General features: G+C 37.5%; 1 protein-coding gene across 1 annotated transcript in view; it reads right to left on the bottom strand.

Annotated features, from left to right (window-relative positions):
* LOC122809162 (IgGFc-binding protein-like) overlaps positions 1–20,784 on the bottom strand; it is a 351,155-nt gene that overhangs the window by 309,880 nt on the left and 20,491 nt on the right. Inside the window, exon 2 of the mRNA XM_044080449.1 lies at positions 8,631–8,682. Within this exon, the coding sequence (XP_043936384.1) occupies positions 8,631–8,682 (52 nt within the window). The remainder of the gene's footprint in view (positions 1–8,630; positions 8,683–20,784) is intronic.

Below are 20,784 nucleotides of genomic sequence, written 5' to 3'. Positions count from 1 at the left end.
TGACTCAGGTTATTAGTGGGGTACACTTTGTTGTTTTTATATTGCTTAAGATCCCTGTCTAACTTTCTTGATTTTTTATAAAAAATGTTGTTACATTTTTTTCTCCACCCTGTCAATTATTTTATTGTAAAGCCCTTCATATTGAGAGAACAACAGATCACTTAGAATCATACCATTCAGCTCTTCTGCTTCTTTTTGAAGCCTAATTTCTATTTGTAAATATAAATACGAAACTTTACTTAATAAATCAATCCCCCATTTATCAAAAAGTTTAACAAAATCTCCAGTAATATCAGCATCATAATATAAATCAAACGTGAATTTGTAAACCCGTAACCCCTGTGGTACCACTTGCAAATGTATACATTCCTTAAAATAAACAATTTCCATTTGGGACGTTTGAATTTAAACAATTTCTTCTCAAACATGTAAATCATATCTTTCAAGGATTTAAAGTTGTTAATATCACTGTTGTCCTTTACAGACATTGTCCCTGGTGCCTTGTGTTGTTCATTAAAAACAAAATTCTTGTTGAACAGGACACCATATTTGCAATTAGTCCCCCTTGTATTTTGGTTGCAGTTATTGTCATTACTCCTAGGACAAGTTGAATGCCCACTGAGAATAGATCTCTGTTCAGGGAGCACATTGTTAAAGTTACTCGTACCTTCCGAACTGAAATTAATCATTTTGTTTTGAGTTAAATCATGAATGGAGTGAACAGTACCTGTTTCCTTGTTTTCCACCTGTTGCAGCTGCTCAGAAATGCCATCCAAAATAAAATCAGTATCTTTCCCAAAATAAACAGCACAATTTGTGCCTAAATCCTTTCTCAAGTTATTTTGTGGTTAAAATTTGAAAGATGATCCCCATTGCAGGGAAAATACTGTTTTCCAATGCCATGATGGACCTCAGCAACTGTGATGATGTCACCACGCCTCTCAAAGGTGTGCAAACAGCTCCTCAATCCATTTGTAGATTTTTCGTTGCCTTGGGAACAGAAACCTGTTCCATTCACTTGTGTAGCCTCCACACAGCTCCCAGAAACAAACAAACCACTCTTACAGCTGTTTTGTTGAGAAAATAACTCAATAAGCTGAGTTAACCAGCCCTTCAACTTGGCCACATCCCTTTTGAGCTCTAAAAGCCCTAAGGTATGTCCAGAATCAATTACTGGTGAGAAATCCAACAGATCAGGAGTATCCATGACACCCAAAACACCACAAAATGAGTTATGGAACCAAATAAGTGGTGTAAAAGTGCTTAGCAAAAGAACAAGTAAACCAAAAATAAGCACCCTGGATGTCAGTCTCAAGTCCGTTTATTGTATAAAATCAGTTGAGCGCTTTCATCAAACACAGTTGACTTCATCAGAACAAAGAACTTTCTTGAAAAAACAGTTTAAATATTGTTAAAACAATCATGACTGGTAGAAAAATAACCAATAAAACTCATAAATTAACATAGATCATAAATATTAATGCTTAAAATAAATTAGTAAAAAAACATGTGATCAATGGTGTTCACTTTCATGATGGTATAATAAAAAAAAAAACTTAAACTTGTCCTGCTTTTTCTTTTAAAACTGGCAGGATAGTGAGATAGTCATTCAACCCCAGATGTATATTTGCAGCCAACCTTAACTGCCACAGCAACTCTTTTTTACACAGTGCATTCAATATTTGAATTAATTTTAAGCATTGATATTCATAATATTGGGGAGGCTTAACTCAAGGACGTTAAGTGTAAGGTGGTCTTTGAATAAGATTACTACTCCCCCACCCTTTTTGTTTCTCCTAACTTTGTGTAGAATACTGTATCCTAGGGCAGTGAATTCATTACTGTTGATATCTGGTTTAAGCCTTGTCTCTGTTAATGTTACAATATTGGGGTTATAGTGGAACACTAGAGCATGTAGGTCATGAATTTTGTTACCTATGCTTCTTACATTCATGCTAAGAGCAAGAAGGGAAGATTTGTTTCTTTGGTGGAGTATAGCATGGTTTGATTGTGATGAGCTAGGTACTGAACTGTATGTGAGGAGTGGGACCAGGATTAGGGTGTATGTCTCCTGAGAGGCTTAACTGTTTAATTATGTGTAGAACACATTTGGAAAGCTTATATTGGAGTTTAGTGTATCTATTAGAGACTGGAGGTGCAATGTGTTGAGAAAGAAATTTGATTGAGTGATAGTCTGTGTAGGTGGTGTGGAAAAGGGCTGGAGCTATAGAATAGTGATGAGAACTGCATGGATTGTAACATGAGGAGGTATGCCAGGGAGAGGGAGTACTGGAATGTAGTGGAGTGTCATATGAGGAGAGGGAATACATGAGAAGTAGTAGTGAGCTGGGAGTGATAAAGAGCAGTGTTATATTTAAGGGCTTCATGTTGAGGTAGGTTGCTTATGTGAATTTGCTAGTAGCTAAGGATATAGTGAGAAGTATGTGTACGTGACTTGATAATGTGTGTGAGAGAACTGAATATTGTGTTGCTTTAGCTGGCTGGTTATGCAGAGAGCATTTGGATGAGGTAAGGGAGGTGGAATTGTCAGTAATAGGGTTTGGTAATGGTAGGTGTGGTGTGATGGGATTGGTTGTTGGTTTTGTGGGTGTGGATGTGTTTAAGTATAAGAAATAGGGATAGTAGGGGTAGGTGGAAATTGGGGGTTGGGGAGGGCATAGGAGTGACCCTGAGCACAGCAAGGGTGAACGGAGTGAGCAGAAACCACAAGGCAGGCTGGGCCAAGAAAAAAATAAAAAATTATCAGCTGCTTAGTATTCCACAGGTGAGTGTTCAGCACTAGCAAGCCTGTCTGTTGCTGTTGTTAGTATGAAGCAGCTTATTTCAAGACTGCATAAGACATTATTTAAATTGAAATTAAAAATGTGTAAAATAATGTAAGATTATTGAATTGATTATTGATTTTTGAAGATATTTTGCTGTCTGGCACCATTTACCAGCATAGATATAGAGGGCCATTCTGTAATGGGATAACTCTAAATATTAAAATCATGATAACAAAAGGCACCATCTGTTATACAGTTAACCAAATGAAATTGCTTGCTTATCTGCTAGATTTAGTTTGTATTCCATGTATACTTTTTAAATCAGATTTCTTTAGTGTGTGTGTGTGGGGGGGGGGGGGTCTCCTTCTATGGACATAAGATTGAGAAGAAGCCTTAAGCAGAATTTGACATCTAATTTGGTATGCCAAGCAAGGCTTTCTGTATATAAATAGAAACTTGAGTATAATTTACATATGAAAGTTTCTTTCAGCTCCCTCTGCTTTTTATTAAGTTAACTAATATAGTTAATTTCCCCAATGTATTGATTTATTTATTTATGTATTTATTGATTTATTTAAATTAGTTTAGTTCACATTTATTGACCAGAGAGATCCAACTGCATTCCACATATTGTTGTTTTTCTTTTAGCTTTTCCTGGTTAGGGATCACCACAGCGGAACTCTGGTTAGCTAATGATTGACAGTAGATTTTTACAGTGCCGAGGTGCCAGCTTGACACCCAACCTTCAACAAAGGCATGCCCATTCACGCATGTCTTTCGAACACTACTCGACCATGGGGAGGACATGCAGACTCCACACAAAAGGTGCTCCAGCTGAGAATCGAACGGGAGAACCTCTTGCTGTGAGACAACAACACTACCACTGCACCGCCACGGCTTACACTGCATTCCGCATGTGTGATTTGCAAATAAGTGCTTAATCTGCAAGCTAGCATTTTATGCAAATGTATACACAATAACCATAAAGTTGTCAGTGCCCACATCCATCTTGGAACTCACTTACAAACAAGCCTTCTTTTGCATAGGTGCTTAAGCAGTCGGCTTACACTGCATTCCACATGTTGTTGTATCTTTCGGCTTTTCCCGGTTAGGGGTCGCCACAGCAGAAACTCCGGTCCGCTAATGATTGGCAGTAGATTTTTTTACTTGCCGAGTTGCTGGCCCTGATGCACAACCTTCAACGAAGGTACGCCCATTTATGCATGTCTCCACACAGAAGATGCTCTAGCTGAGAATCGAACAGGACAACGTCTTACTGTGAGGCGACAATGCTACCGCAGCACCACTACCGCAGTCAGCACCACCACCGTATGAGTTGCAAATAAGTGCTTAAGCTACAGGCTAGCATTTTATGTAAATGTACACACAATAACCATAAAGTTGTCAGTGCCCACATCCACCTTGGAACTCACTTACAAACAAGCCTTCTTTTGCATAGGTGCTTAAGCAATCACTTTGCAAGCCTCCTCAAAGGTCTCTGAGGTGAAAGACTGTCTCTGAAATGCCACAGAAACTTAATGTACCATCACATATTATACCTCTGTCACCAGTCATCACAAATGCTACCCAGGAATCAGATCATATCTGCTTATCTGCACCCACAGTACATCATGTACCAGTCGATACACCATGAGATGTCATAGTAATAGGTGACTCCATAGGAACACACACGAATATTTCACTCACAAGCCTTGCCAAAGAAAAATGACAATAAGCTGCCTCTCAGGAGATAGCATATTGCAGGTCTGTAGGATGCTCAAGTCTTTTACTTCAGTTGCCCTTATGATAAGGTCATTGTTCACATGGACGTGAATGACTTCATATACACATTTGGATTATATGAAGGGAAACATGATAAAGTGCTCACAAAATACATCTATGGCTGGTACAAAACTAGACTTAAGCAGCATTCTATGTTTACTTTGAATGATGCCTCAATAGAAACAAATCATGATTTGCTTTAACAATTGGCTTAGCTGCTGTTGTTGTTCTAGCGGAATCCAAAATATGTCAGCTTGGATGGAAATGGTTGACTTTCCTACCATTCTTTACAGGGATGTTTTGTACCTTTACCTTAGGGCTTTTATGTATCCACCTTGGAATTCACTTACAAACAAGCCTTCTTTTGCATAGGTGCTTAAGCAGTTTCTTTGCAAGCCTCATATGTCTCTGACGTGAAAGACTGTCTCTGAAATGCCACAGAAACTTAATGTACCATCACATATTATACCTCTGTCACCAGTCATCACAAATGCTACTCAGGAATCAGATCATATCTGCTTATCTGCACCCACAGTACATCATGTACCAGTCGATACACCATGAGATGTCATAGATAGCATATTACAGGTCTGTAGGATGCTCAAGTCTTTTACTTCAGTTGCCCTTATGATAAGGCCATTGTTCACATGGAATTGAATGACTTCATATACACATTTGGATTATATGAAGGGAAACATGATAAAGTGCTCACAAAATACATCTAAGGCTGGTACAAAACTAGACTTATGTAGCATTCTATGTTTACTTTGAATGATGCCTCAATAGAAACAAATGATGATTTGCTTTAACAATTGGCTTGGCTGCTGTTGTTCTAGCAGAATCCAAGGTATGTCAGCTTGGATGGAAACGGTTGACTTTTCTACCATTCTTTACAGGGATGTTTTGCACCTTTACCTTAGGGCTTTTATGTATTGGGCAGGACCTTCTATACCCCTATAATGCCTTTTTAGGCAATATAATCCTACTCTACCTCCAAACCTAGCCAGATCAAACCTGGGCAGTATGCATGTGCTGCTGCTCTATGCCAGGAGCCTAAATTAGAAATGGTATAAATCTTTAAAAGTCCTAATAACTCTAGAAAATATAGACAGCTATATCATTACTGAATCTTAGCTGCTGTGCTGTGATAACATGGTCCCTCTGTAATTGATGGTGGTGTGTCCACATATCTAAACAACTCATTTACTTCTAGATATCAATATATCTAGATAATTGCCAGAAGTTCATTCACATACTTGTATCTTTAATTAAGACCCCTTACCACTTACTAGCCAAATACAGAATCCTCTCTATGTCACCGACAGTCGTAAAGCATGCCTAAATAAACTGGATCCCTTACTGTCAAACTAAACAGTATTATAGTTAGGAATTTCAGTTATCCATCTATTATCTGGAATATTTACACCACTTTAAATAAATATGCTCAGTGTTTCTTAGACTTGAGTAAAATGAACTCACTAGATTTGACTGTATGCTCCCCTACAAGAGGATCAGATATATTGCAACTGATAATTACATGCATAACATTATGCGCTACATCTATAATTGCACTCCCACCAGTTAGACCTGACAATCAAGCAGTGTTCCTCATTAATTGAACCCAGTCCCTCTTGATGTATATCATGAAGCTTAGAAACAATACCCACCAATGGTCTGAGCTGAACTTTGGCCCTAAACATATAACTGACCTCCTAGCTGACAAAATAAATTCAAACATCTCCCCATCTCCTCCTAGCTTATATATATGACTAACTCCTTGTCCACCCTTTCCATAAGTCACTCCAAAAAGAAGTCCTAAAGGCTCTCTCAGAAATAAAGATAATAGTAGCTTAATGGTACCCAACAATGTTACAGGGTGCTTTCTTGCCAGAATGAAACATTGTCTTACTGACCCATTATACAGTCTCTTCAACCTCAGCCACTTATCTGGCTTTGTGCCCAAGGATTGAAAATTGCTGTGGTAATTTCCCCAAGAGTTACCAACCAATAGTTTTGCTTAACTGTTGGTCCATAAGCCTCACAACGCTTTTCTCTAAGACAATGGAATGCATCATTTTAGACCACATCATCATGGAAATTGGAGGCCAGTAGTCTCTTGACACACAGATTAGTTTGGTTTTGTGAAGGCCAAATCCTGTCTTCTTAACCTAGTTAATGCTTTTTGAAAAAGTTATTGAGTCTTGGATGAGGCCAGGTAAGTACCCAACTTACCTTGACCTAGCCAGAGCTTTCACCACCATTCTTCATATTGGCATTATAGATAAATGTATCAAAATAAATGTAAACCCTATTGTTACATGATGTTTATCAAAGCAGTTCATGGACAGAAGCCAGCAAATTAATATTGGGGATGTAATCTCCTCAAAAAAGCTCAATACAGAGGTGTTCCCTATGACTTGATACTGGGACTGCACCTATTTGTTATTTACTTCTCTGACATCAAAGTTGCTTTCAGTAGCTTTTTGGCTACCTCAGCTTACCAATGACTGTAAACTAACAACCATCCTCTCCTTCTTTGTATTCCCAGATTCTCCAAGAAGGACCATCCTCTCCTTCTAGGTATTCCCAGATTCTATAAGAAGGACGAAAAACACATAAGCAAATGGTTCCGCCACCATTTTCTTAACCCACAAAAAAAAAAAAAAAAAAAAAATATATATATATATATATATAGATATAGATATATAAAACATTACATACTCTTGTAAACAGGAACATCCTTGCTCTTACCACATTCATGCACCCCCTTTCTTGACAGTAAGCTTTCCTTTCATCACCATGTAGCCACTGTTTAGCCTAGCTTATTAATAAGAGTAGTTGCTCCAGGTCCAAGGATGTTGTCATAACTCTCTACACCTCCCTTAATAGCCCTGGAATTCAATACATTGCTCCTTTTTGTATGCACCTGTCCAGGCGTATGTTTCAAGTTGAAATATCTCAACATTTCCTCACAAATAAAAGCATGGGCCTTAGTTCCATAAACAAAGCAGAATCCTTTAAATCTCTATTATTCTTCTCTGTCATACAGATTCCTTAGGGATGACCTCTGTATGGCATACAAGAACTCATACATCCCTGTCCTGTGTGAGCTCCTTCATATTCACAAAAATGGCAACACCATAAGCACCCACAGTAAAGACTTTAACCTTCACCATAATATAAACCAACTCTATTGATGTGACAAATACCTCAGTTATATAATTAATTCCCACTGGAACAGGTATCCCCCTTCATATTAAATGAAGCAGTTCTCACTCTGTTTTCAAAAGTAACTTGGATAAGTGAATGGGTAATTGCAAATACATTTTTGACCTTACCTGTCAAACACTCATGAAAAGGCAGTGGATAAGTCACAAATTATCTGCTTACTCAATTGCCTAGTAACATTAGAAGAAACTACATAGTATAGAAAGGTTGTATTAGGATTTCTTAAAATTTTCCTGGGTCGTTATGTTTGAATACATCCTTGCCTTGCAATTTGCTGTGTCTGAAATCCTGAATGTCTGTTCCTAATCCAACTAAAATTTACACATAAACTACTAAATTACCACAAGTCCCTCACTTGTATGGGTCTTCTTGTGACATAAACCACATTTTGTTCTTTGATTGTCTCATAGCACCCTTGTAGCTATACCTAAATCCAATAATACAGTTGGTAATTTGTTCTCTTTTGTTTATGATACAAGTATTTGCACACATTGAAAGACTTTCTTCACAAGAAAATGACATGAGATTTTAACTCACATAAAATATCTTGCAAACGCATTCTCAAATTAGAACACCTAAATGTATTCCAGTTAAAATGTTTATAGCATTTATTTCATTATAATATATGAAGTCTAGTCTACTATATCAAAACTATAAAGAAAATAAATTGAAATATTTAGGCTGTAAAGGCTGAGAAACATTTGCATTTTATTCAGACTGACAGCTCAGCCAAGATCATTGTTTTGGACACCATCCCTATGACTGGATGATTTAAACTAAACTCTCTGTGTTCCATTTATTTAGGGCACTCATAAATATACTTAAAAGACTTACCATTCAGCAGGACTGTCCAGACCAAAAGGTGTGAAATCCACAGTTTCCCCATCTATTCAAGAGAAGAACAACAAAGAAACAAACAATAAGTAAGCAAATAAATAAATGTATATATAAATAAACAAATAAATATCAGTCCTTTTCAATGGTGCAGACAATAATGCTAAGGAACTTAATCAACTTGAGTCTGAGAACTATGATGTGCATTGCATTGTTCCTGCAATAATTGTTCATTATTTGCAAACATCTATTATTTTGAAATGAAGACAGACAATAGAAGTGGAATAGTCTGGTGTTTGTTGTTTTTATCAAACAGCTGAAGAGTTTGCCAGAGTTTATTTTACACCCACCCTTTAGTCCTTTTTGGACTGGGAAACGTTTTGTTTTTTTAACAGAGTATTGAGATTTTCTGCCACATAGTTCTGCCAAAGCAGGTGTCAAGACAAGAGAAAAAGGGTGTGCAGTACCCAAGCCAGTCAGAGGTCACCTTAGCAGTTCATATTCTCTTCTGAAGCCAATGGAAGAACAGCTTGATGCATGCCATTTCTCTCAAGCAACTGAAGTGTATGAATTTAGTTTATGTCCATCCTCCAGTCCTTTTTCAACACAGGCGGAGAAAGCCTTCTCTTTTCTTTTCTGTTTTTAAAGGTGTTTAGTATCTGTCATGAAATTCTGCTGACACAGAAGAGAGAACATAGAGAAAAGGGGCATTTAGTTCCAGTCAGATAGAACCTTAAAAATATTTAGAGAATTGTCGAACTGTACATTAGCACCCAGACTGGAGAACGGACGTTCTCCAGCAGGGTATTAATGTACAAATAATGCCCAGTGAAAAACAAGTCCGCGGTTTCACTGCAGCATAGCAAGCTGCTAGGAGTTCGGACTTCTAAAAAACTAATGACCGCCACTACTTTTCGACTCGCTAAGCAGTGCTTTCGCTGTTTAGCAAGTATAAAAAAAAGTTTGCGTGTATGAGTGAATGCATGTAAGAAAGGAGTGGAGACTGTGTGTGTGAAAGAGATTGAGAGAGACGAGACAGAGAGAGCAGTTTTGTGTCAGTGCATGTATAAACGCATAAGTGACTATATGTGTGCATGTGTGTGTGTGTGTGACACAGAAAGAGAGAAACACAGAGATCGAGACAGAGACTGAGAGTGATGATGTGTGAGTGAATGCATCCATGAATGCAAAAAGACAGATATCAAGAGAGTGACAGTGATCTTGTCTGAGTGCATGTATGAAAGCTGAGAAGACTGTGTGTGTGTGTGTGTGTGTGTGTGTGTGTGTGTGTGTGTGTGTGTGTGTGTGTGTGTGTGACACAGAAAGAGAGAGACTGAGAGCAATCGTGTCAGTAAATGGGTGTATGAATGCAGAAGTGACTGTGTGTGTACGAATGTGTGTGTGTGGGAGAGAGAGAAACACAGAGATCGAGACAGAGACTGAGAGTGATGATGTGTGAGTGAATGCATCCATGAATGCAAAAATAACTCTGTGTGTGAGACAGATATCAAAAGAGTGACAGTGATCTTGTCTGAGTGCATGTATGAAAGCTGAGAAGACTGTGTGTGTGTGTGTGTGTGTGTGTGTGTGTGTGTGTGTGTGTGTGTGTGTGTGTGTGTGTGTGTGTCAGTATGTGAGAGAAAGACAGATCGAGAGAGATCCATAGAGACTGAGAGCAATCTTGAGTGAATGTGTGCATGAAAGCAGATGTGACTGTGTATGAAAGGGAGAGAATGTTCTGTTTGTAAAATTGTTTTACTTTTCTATTTCTTTTTTAAGTACCCTATTATTTTTTGTCTATTTTTGATGTAAAATGCTTCCTACAACACCGTTAATATATACTACAGAAAGTCAGAAACAGTACACAGAGGAACTATTTTACATTAGAAAATACTCTAAGCGCAATAATGCACTCCAGGATGTGTGTTATTGTGTAATGGGCCTCATAACACCCCTGGGTGGGTGTTAATTACACATTAACACACACCCTGGAGGGCATTATTGCTTGCTTCATCCACTCTTGATTGAAAGTTTGCCAATTCTAGGGGTGGATGAGTAGGGTGGTGAATTTGCCATACTACTGGAATATAATACTGTTCTGGTTCTCTGTTAGATTTTATATATTTATTTATTTATTTTGTAAAAGTATAGTTTAAGCACCTATTCATAAGATGGAGGAGATGGCTAAGGTTTGTCTAATAGATCCAGTTAATAGTGGTTTCCTTACTGAGCATAAGGAGTGTCTATTGTTTGCTGATACCTCAGTTGATTGGAATATAGAAAAAGGTTTTGTGTTAAATGTGCAAATAACTTAGAAAATGTTAATAAGAAGCATCTGAGCGATCAATAAGAAAATACTGATGCTGGTGAAGTAGCAGTCCTGCAGGTAAACTATTGTACTAAAAGCTACGGTAGCAAGGTGAAAGTAATTGTGTGCGATACTGGAACGCAAGCAGGAAAGCTAGACTGTAGTGATGATATTTTCCCCAGCAGTCAAAATCATAAAATTTAAGGAAACACAAACAGTACTCTTAGGCCAGTTAAGAAGGGAATTATTAATGTGGTGTTATAATTAATATTAATGTGATGAAATAATTGTATTGCTCATAACTGCATTAATAAGAGCAATTGGTTTATTGAAGATAATCTAGGCCCAGTTTATACTAGTGTAAAGTGAGGGCTTAATGAAGAAGATGCCAGTGAGATAGCTAGGGTATATAATGAAGTGGCTATTAACAATAGAAGGACTGCACTTGATGAATTTTGGTTGTGTGAGGAAGGTTATTTAGGACATGAAGATGTGTTCATTGAAGGAATGGCTAGTTTTGACTCTACTAGACCATTAGAAGTTTTAGTTATAGCAGACTCCATGAATAAGGGCATCAAAAACAGATTACCTAGAATAAACAGAAATTATATTACAGTCATCAGCTTAAAGGTAGTAAAAATGTAAAATACTTTTGAAGCTTTGCTGAAGATATTTTCAAGTAAAATAAAGTATGATATATTGTAGTAACTGTGTAGATAAAACTAATAGCGTTACGTTTGAAAATGCTGTAAAAGGTATGACTTTTCTGAATTAAAAGAAAGGATTTTTTTCTTATACTTTGCTGTGTCATCCCAGCTCCAAGATTCAGCAAACATTAGTAAGCAAGCTAAAATAAATTAACAAATAAATAAATAAATGATTTCACAGCTAGAATGTTTACCAGCTGTATTGGGAGTGAATGGTTTATAGTTAATGTTTTAGAAATTATATTATGGAAAGAAATAAAGCATGTGGAACATTTTTTAAACCAAAGTAAACTGCGGTAGCGTTGTCGCCTCACAGTTAGACGTTGCCCGTTTGATTCTCAGTTAGAGCGTTTTCTGTGTGTCGACATGTGTGAATGGGCATTCCTTCGTTTAAGGTTGTGCGTTAGGCCCGACAAGCCAGCACGTAAAAATCTACTGCCGATCATTAGCAGACCGGAGTTCCGCTGTGGCGACCCCTAACCGGGAAAAGCCGAAAGACACAAACAAACAAATAAATAAATACTTTTACAGCTAGAATGTTTACCAGCTGTATTGGGAGATAATGGTTCATAGTCAATGCTTTAGGAATTACATTATAGAAAGAAATAATGCATGTGGAACATTTTTTTTCAGTTTATACAGGCATATTAGAAATCTAGGGAATATATTAATATTGGGTAAATTAACTTCAGTGGTAAAGCATTTTCTTTGGGGGAGGCAGAAAAAGGAAAGATACCAATTATAGTAAAAGTCAAGAACCACATAAATTCCTGATATGTAATGCAAGATGCTTACATATCAAATCCATTGCTCTTGAATCAAGAACTATGGATGGTTAATAAAATGCTGTATTAGTATCTGAAACTCAGTGCTCTCAGGAAAATGATCATCTATATCTAGCTATAGAAGTTATCATGATTTTAGAAGGGGAAAATGGGGGGGGGGTCTGTTTATGTTAACAGTAGTACCCACTCTTCAATATTAGATATGAGCATGGAATTTGAGAGAACTGCTGTTAATCTGTACAAGAAAGAGAAACATTTAAAGATTGTCTTATTTTTTTAGGCCACCAAACCTAGGAAGAAAATAATGGGCTTCAGTAATATATTCTACTCCTGCTTTAATAAAGGTGCTGACATAGCTGCTGGTGATTCAAATGGCCCCAGAATAGACTGGCACAGGACAACCAAGATGTCTGGGCTTGGTGAGTCAGTTGGAACCAGTAAGGAATAAGGCTATGACCAGATAGTGACTGATCCAACTAGGAATGAAAACATATTAGTATAGTTTGGGTGAAAGATTCTAACTTAGTAGTAAGTCATTTGAATGCACCAATTTATTACTAAAAAGTCAAAGAAAATACAGGTAAAAAAGTCTATATATCCAGAACACTGTTTTTTTAATTTTTTAAACATTGGATTGGAGTGTCATATTAATAGTGAGTATCATCTAGAGCCAATGTTCACACCACTGCGGTGGCTGGTAAAAAAATATAACAAAATCCTATTATAGTGCTGATTATATTACAGTAATTGAATATCTCAGGGACTGGAACTGTGAGGAAAGTATGCAGTAAAAATATATATTGATTGCTGGGAAATATTCTATAAATGCATAAATAAACTAATTACTAATGTTGTTCCTATAGTTCAGAAAAAAAACAGTAAGCTATGGTTATAAGTGAGTGAGTGATGAATAGGTTTAATAAATCAGAAAACAAGGAGAGGCCACTTCTGGCAGACATAAAGAAAAGTAGATCTAGTCTGAAAATCAAGAAAATGTGTCAGATTGCTTGGAATACATTTAGAAAATTGTTGCATTAATTTAAAAGTCAGTATGAGTTCAGAATGGCTGTGCACATTCCTGACAATAAATAAAGCTTTTAATAAATGCATTAGAGTGTATTGAAAGGACATCTCTCTAAATATAAATATTATTGTGAAAGATAATCTAGTGTCTGACCCTACCCTTTTGGTGAAGGTAATCTTGGATAAATTTACTAAATCAAATTGTATGAAACAAGACTATATTCTTTGAGGATGTCACTAAGATTAAGGAGCCATTTACTTTCATAACTGATAAATTCTTGAGTGATATAATAAAGGCCATTAAACCTTACCATAGCTGGGCCCGATGGCATCGGTGGGTATTTTTATACTAACATTTAAGATCTATAACTCCTTACTTATTTTACCTTTTCATGGTTCTATAAAACATGCTAATGTGCCAGATGTTCAAAAAAAAAGCTGTAATAATATGATTTCCCAATGGATAATTTTGGACCAACTGTTCTAATATGTCTTCTGGGGATACTGATTATGTTGATATATGCTAAAATTACCACATGGAATAGACTTAACACAGCATGCGTTTACAGCAAACTGTTTCAGTCAAACTAACTGACAGCTTTTATCAGATGGTATAGAAAGTGTTGGCTTTAGGATTTCCAGTTTATGTAATCTATGTGGATTTGGTGAAAGCCTATGACACAGTCCTACATATTGAGATCATGAGACTAATGGATGAAAACAAGGTAAGTGTGTGCATAATAAGGTGGCTCAGAAACTGAATAAAGAATATGGAATGTAAGTTAATGACAGAAAGGGTTACCTAAGACATTGAAGTAATTGGCAGGAGTACTGCAAGGGTGTTTTGGATCCCCACTTTATTTACTATCTTTATGTTATGCTTTCCCACTGTAAGAGAGATTTGGGTCAAGAAACTGGCCTGCAATTCTAAAACTAGGTCAGTGGTCACAAAGATCTGAGATCTATATATCATACAAAGCTATATATATCATACAAATAGCTTTGTATGATATATAGCTTTGTATGATCTATATATCATACAAAGCTATTTAAATAATCTGGAGAACTGGACTAAAACATATAACATGGAGTTTAATTTCAATTAATCTAAGGCAATGTATATCAGAGATATCCATTTGCTTATGAACATATCATCCTGGAAGTGATCATCTGTATAATGGTCATGGGTATTCAAACAGATATAAACTTTTCCTTTAGGTCGACTTTAATGGAAGTTGTAATGAAGTTTTACTTTGTCCTTAAAAATATACTTAGAACAATAACAAGAAGGGATGTTTGAGTATTTATCAGTGTTTAGACCAACCACTGACTTCAGCATGTGAGTTTGTAGTTGTAACAGTTCACAAATTAAAAGGCTGTGAAGGATCAAAAGAAGCTTTTATAGACAAATTAAGGGTGCAAAAAGTTACATTATAGGCTCAGACTGCAGAAATTGTGTTATATACCTGTGGCCTCATCTTAATCTTTAAATATGTTCAAAACGAAACTTTTGGGACTACCTTGAAGATTAACTTTGTAGAGCATCTTATGGTTATTAAAAGTAAGATCAAGTTTGTAGAGGTCAAGATGGCAAGATCAAAGTTGCTAAATACAGAATTTCACTATAGAGCTGATATTTGGCCTAATGCCTCACAACTGAGTATTTGGAAAAAAAGAAACTCAGGCAGGTTTTCAGGAACGTTTAGATAACAGGCTGGGTATAGGAGTTTATGGTTCATCTTCAGTGGATGACACTTTCTTTCACGGCCTTGTATAAGGCTTTGAGATTGTAAAAAAAACATGAATATTGAGCACAGATAAATCAATGTGGTTAGAGATCATTTAAAAGCTGGAAGGAATTAAATATGTTAATTCTGAAGATAGCATATGTGCCTTCTCAGCAGATAACTTTGTACGCTCTAATGAAACATAACAAGACATTTACTCAAATAGAGGTAAGTCACTGTGCAGACACTGAGGAACATGGCTGCCTAAGAGAGAAATTCCAGCCAGGCCGCATGTTTGGGAGTGCAGGAGTGTGGTAGAGTGTAATAGAGACTGCTCAAATGAAGTGGCACACATGCAAGTAGATGAAGATGAGCATGGCAATGTTTAATGTATTGGAAAATAGTCATAAGAGAGAAATGATGTGCATGGAAGAATGGCTCAAGGACTGAAGGTGAAAACCGTGTGTGTGTGGCTGGCTGGTGACATCTGGTGAAGCAGTTAGAGTGAAGATTTGAAGCAAGCAGTGCACACATAGGGTGAACAAAATTATGAGATATAGTTTAGAGTAACGAAATAATAGAATAGAAAGTAAGAGCACAGATACAAGATTTTAAGCTAGTCAGAAGGCAGGAAAGGGAACCAATGATATATGCGAATGAAGAGAAGGTGAAGCATGAACATAACAATTCCTGCGTAGGCTGGGGGTATGAAAGTCTGAATAATTAATATATTATAGTACTTTTGGAACTAAGGAATTAGGAGTGAAAGAAGGGACAAGAGAATGTAGGCCTGGAACATGTTGGAAGAGAGAACATGACTGTACACAGAGTCCTTAACGAAATGGAAATCTGAAGTTACAAGCTAGCTGTGTAGGATGTACAGCAAAGGAAAAGAGAGAGAAACCACGTGGCCTGTCAAGAATATAAAAATAAGCTGATTTTAAGACTCCTTGTGATATTGCAGGATATGAAGAGACAGTGCAAGCACATGTGGGTTATGTAATAAGTGAGACAGGGTGACTCAAACAAAAGGTACCAGAGCAAGAACAGAAGTGAGGAAGACAGGTAGAGGGGATGAAGACAGATGAAATGAGTTACTGGAAATTAGATGCAGGTTGGATAAAGGCAACATAAAAATGGATGCCTTGGAGAAAAGAGAATGAAGGGATTGTTTCATAACTGTATGAGTAGAGGAAGTTGTGGAGGGGAGGAGATACTATCAAATTCCTACAGGCCTGTGTCACAAATTTAATGAAGGAGAGGGAATGCCTGGTTATACACATTGACAGAGCACACAGGGTGGGAAAGCCCAACAGTTGCCCAAGTGCTATTGGTGTACATTTCATTGTTAAAATGCATCACTACCCAGTATAGAGTGGATTTGAAGGTAAGCAGCATAGAAGAGGGGAGTGATGAAGGGAGGCATGTGAGTAAAAGTGGCAGTAGGCTTTTCAGCCTTGATGCAATAATAGAGGGTGGACATGAAGCTAGTGCTTTGACGGCTGAAGTAGAAAGTTGCAGTGGACAGGCAGATACACAATGCAGTTATAAAAGTCAAATGCCAGATGAAGGCGTATAGCTGTCACAATAAACAAGAAGCTATCAGACATTTTGTCAACACAATGAAGGGAACAGGGAAAATGAAGGAGCTAGGATCTGGAGAAGGAAGAGTATGGAAGTATACACAGTGTCCCAGCAACAAGATGTACACTCAAATCAACAAGAGGAGCAGTTACTAACACCCAGTATAAGTGATGGGAAGGACAATGGGAAGCAAAGACCCTTGAAAATGAGAGGACAGGAGAGGATGACAGGTTTTACGCAGGAGGATTAGCCGAATGCTGATGTTATTCCATTTCAGCTTGTATTACGTCTGGAGCTATACTTACCCGAACATTACTGTAAGAAACTGAAACAAGTGAACTTTAGAACACAGTGTGGAAAAATGGTTCTAGTGTATAGTTTCATATAGCAATAACCCATGCCTGGGTGTGGGTAATGCTGGATTTACCCACGGTTGGCGTGGTTTGGTCCCGAGGGCGAAGCCCGAGGGACCAAACAAAGCCAACCGTGGGTAAATACAGCATTACCCACACCCAGAAGTGGGTTATTGCTATTATACAATGACATTATTTAAGAAAAGAAATAATTACTTTTCTTAAATAATGGCATTGTATAATGCCTCTTTACTGCCCTTCCACAGCTGTCTGGTATTCTGCAGCAGTTCTGATGTACTGCGCATGCCTACGCAGTACATCAGAGCTGTGGGCAAAAGCACTGTTTTGCTATGTTAAATGGGTTTAACATAGCGAGACAGCTTTAAAATAAGCAACGGAGATCTCCGTTGCTTATTGTAAAGCTGTCTCGCTATGTTAAACCCATTTAACATAGCGAAACAGTAAAAAGCAACGTAGATTCTGCGATCTCCGTTGCTTTTTTTTTTTTAAACTGTCTCGCTATGTTAAATGGGTTTAACATAGTGAGACAGCTTTAAAATAAGCAACGGATATCTCCGTTGCTTATTTTAAAGCTGTCTTGCTATGTTAAACCCATTTAATATAGCGAGACAGCTTTAAAAAAAAAGCAACGGAGATCGCAAGATCTCCGTTGCTTTACTATTGTGTCGCTATGTTAAAGGAGTTTAACATAGCGAGACAGCTTTAAAAAAAGCAACAGAGATCTCCGTTGCTTTTTTTAAACCTGTGTCGCTATGTTAAACGCTTTTAACATAGCGAGACAGTGTTTTATACTAACGGAAAAAGTCCGGGCGACCGGACCTTTTTCCATTAGTATATTGAGGGATTTACAACGGGCAGGCTGGTTGGGCTGGCCAATCAGCGTGCATGTTTTAGGGGAGGAATTGTATAATACACTATAAAGAATTCATGCAGCACTGGTGATAAGTTGAATATGAAAGTGAAGCAACTGTCAGACAATTTTTATATAACTATAAGTGGTGGTTAAAAGAGCCTTGTTTATGAAAGTATAACTACTGTGTTGCAAGGTGTATGTCTAATTGCTGCTTTACTGCTAAGTACATACTCATGTAAGGATTGTTGGTCAATTATTGTAATAATAGGCAAAACCTCTCAACTGCTCTAATCATTGTATTGTTTTTAAGTATAAAAAACAGTGTCCTCCTTCCTTATCTGCCCTATCCTGACCCTCTTTATTAAGAAACTGTAGCTTTATAGGCTTATTTTCTCTTTTTTTCTTTTGCAGTCAATCTACCTACCAGCTACTTTCACTAGAATTAAACTGCAACAGTGTGCTGATACCTGTTCACTTGACCTATATGCAAGCTGCCTCACAGTGTAACAGGATACTTTAAAACTTTCATCTTTCTGGTGTCTTACACACACCCTTGGTGGTTTACATTTAAATATCTTTGTATTCCTGAAACTTTGTACAATACTAGCTGAGACTCACACTCTAGGACTTGCACCTCCCCCTATGCATTTTCCTTGCAGAACTTTAAATCTTTATTTATACTTGGGTAATTTTGGGCTTCTGCTGTCTCACTCCCATTAGCAGTGTTGTGTGCTCTGAATTGAGTTCCTTGGCTCAGCCCACTCCATTCGCCCTTGCTACGCTTGATCTCACTTCACTCCCCACCCTAACCCCACCCACCCCTGATATCATTTCCTTTATAGTTAACCAGTTGTTCCACCCTACACGTGGTCACTCCCTATTTCTTATTATACCAATACAGTCATCTACACTTTTTTCATTACCCTCCTCCCCATTACCTTTCAACCAACCAATGTCTCTACCTGCACTCTTCCTATAATTACTTTCTATATTGTACTACCTTACTTTAATTAAACATAGGATCAACCAACAACAACTATCTCCTACCTGTACTTTAACCTGTCAGCCCTCGTTTACCTCAGACTACTTTACTATATCTCCCTCTCTACTCTCTCATCCAATTCTCCTGCCACAACTTACCAACTTTCTGCATCATAATAACATTTCATATAAAACAAAAATAAAAAAAAAACCCTCTCCTACTTCTGTTTCACCAGATTTCCCCCATACTAGTCACTACTCTATTAAAGTCTGGTGACATTCACCCTAACCCAGGACCCCCTTCATCTACTAACACCTACTGCAACCCCACTCCAAACTATAACTGCACCCTAACTAATAAGCACCTCAAGCTTTATGCTCTAAATATCTGTAGAATTGTGAATACAACTGCAGAATTACATACGTGGATAGACCTGCACTCCCCAGATCTCCTAATTCTCACAGAGACCTGGCTCAAATCACATAACTCAGATAATGAATTTCTCTCACCTGGCTATAACATACTGCAACTGGATAGAATAAATAGAAAAGGTGGAGGAATAGCTAACCTTTATCCTGACCATCTCAATGTAACCTCTTCTAACACCTCTCTGCTTCCTTTCCCCCCTGCTGAAATTCTGTCAGTTAATGTTATTCTCAACAAACACCTTACCTTAGCTGTTGCCACCATATACATACCTCCTGGTGATACTATCTCCCTCCTTGAAGAAATACTATCTTGGTTCTAAGATAACATTACTACGGAAACAACCATCCCAGGGGGTGTCAACATAAACTGGCATCACTTAAAAACAGACTCCCCTTGTCAAAGTATAACCCTTTATGGCTTCACACAGGTCATGTCAACTCCAACCCACCTAAATTAACTCTTAAACTCACACTCAGTTATCAACTAGATACTTGTATCTCATCCCAATAAATACCATAAACCTGAATCACTATCTGATTCTCTTAGTGACCATGCCCCTATCCGAGTACTTAGATACACCTCCCATTCTGCTATTACTCATAAATATATATATATGACCAACTTCAACCCAGAATACTTAAATAGCCTCTTATCCTCCAGTAACTGGTCTTCACTCTTTTCACTGCCTCTTAATGATGATGTCCTACACTTCAATTCAACTTTCTTAAATATTCTCAATACTCTTGCCCCTCTTCGAACAACAAGAGTTAAATCTCAAATCTCCACTTGTCTTACAAACGCTCCTTGTTCCTCTATTCATGTCAGATATCTTGCATGGAAAAAATGGACCAAATCAAAATCTCCTTCAGACATACAAAAATATAAAGAACTTAGAAACATAACTAAAAAAATATTGTATCTGAAACTTCTACTCACAATCCTCCTCTAATCACAATAGTAAACCTAGGGACTTCTGGAATTCAATTAACCACATATTACATCTAGGTAACCCACCATCTCCTAACCCTGATCCTAACCTGTCTCCCACTGAAATAGCCACCCAGTTCAATTCCTTTTTTATCAGCACCATCAGTAAATTACCGCTGTCTAGCTCCTGATCTCTTCCTAACTCCACCCTTGCTTCTGATTCATCTATCCCTCACTCTGAAAAACACCTCAATCCCCAAAAAACACTTTTTCTCTTCAACCTGCATCTACTGCCTATATAAAAAAACTTCTTCAGAGCCTAAAGCCAGGCTGACAAACTGCCACCATATTTCCTAAAAATAGCTGTCTGTTCCATTACGTACCCCATATATATTTTGATAAATCACTCACTGTCTGCATTTACTGTTCCAGCTGTCTTGAAAAAATTCTATACT

The sequence above is a fragment of the Protopterus annectens genome, chromosome 8.part0 (assembly GCF_019279795.1).
Source record: "Protopterus annectens isolate FY-2018-M chromosome 8.part0, PAN1.0, whole genome shotgun sequence".
Classification (NCBI taxonomy): domain Eukaryota; kingdom Metazoa; phylum Chordata; order Ceratodontiformes; family Protopteridae; genus Protopterus; species Protopterus annectens.
This window is presented reverse-complemented; position numbering and strand designations above follow the sequence as displayed.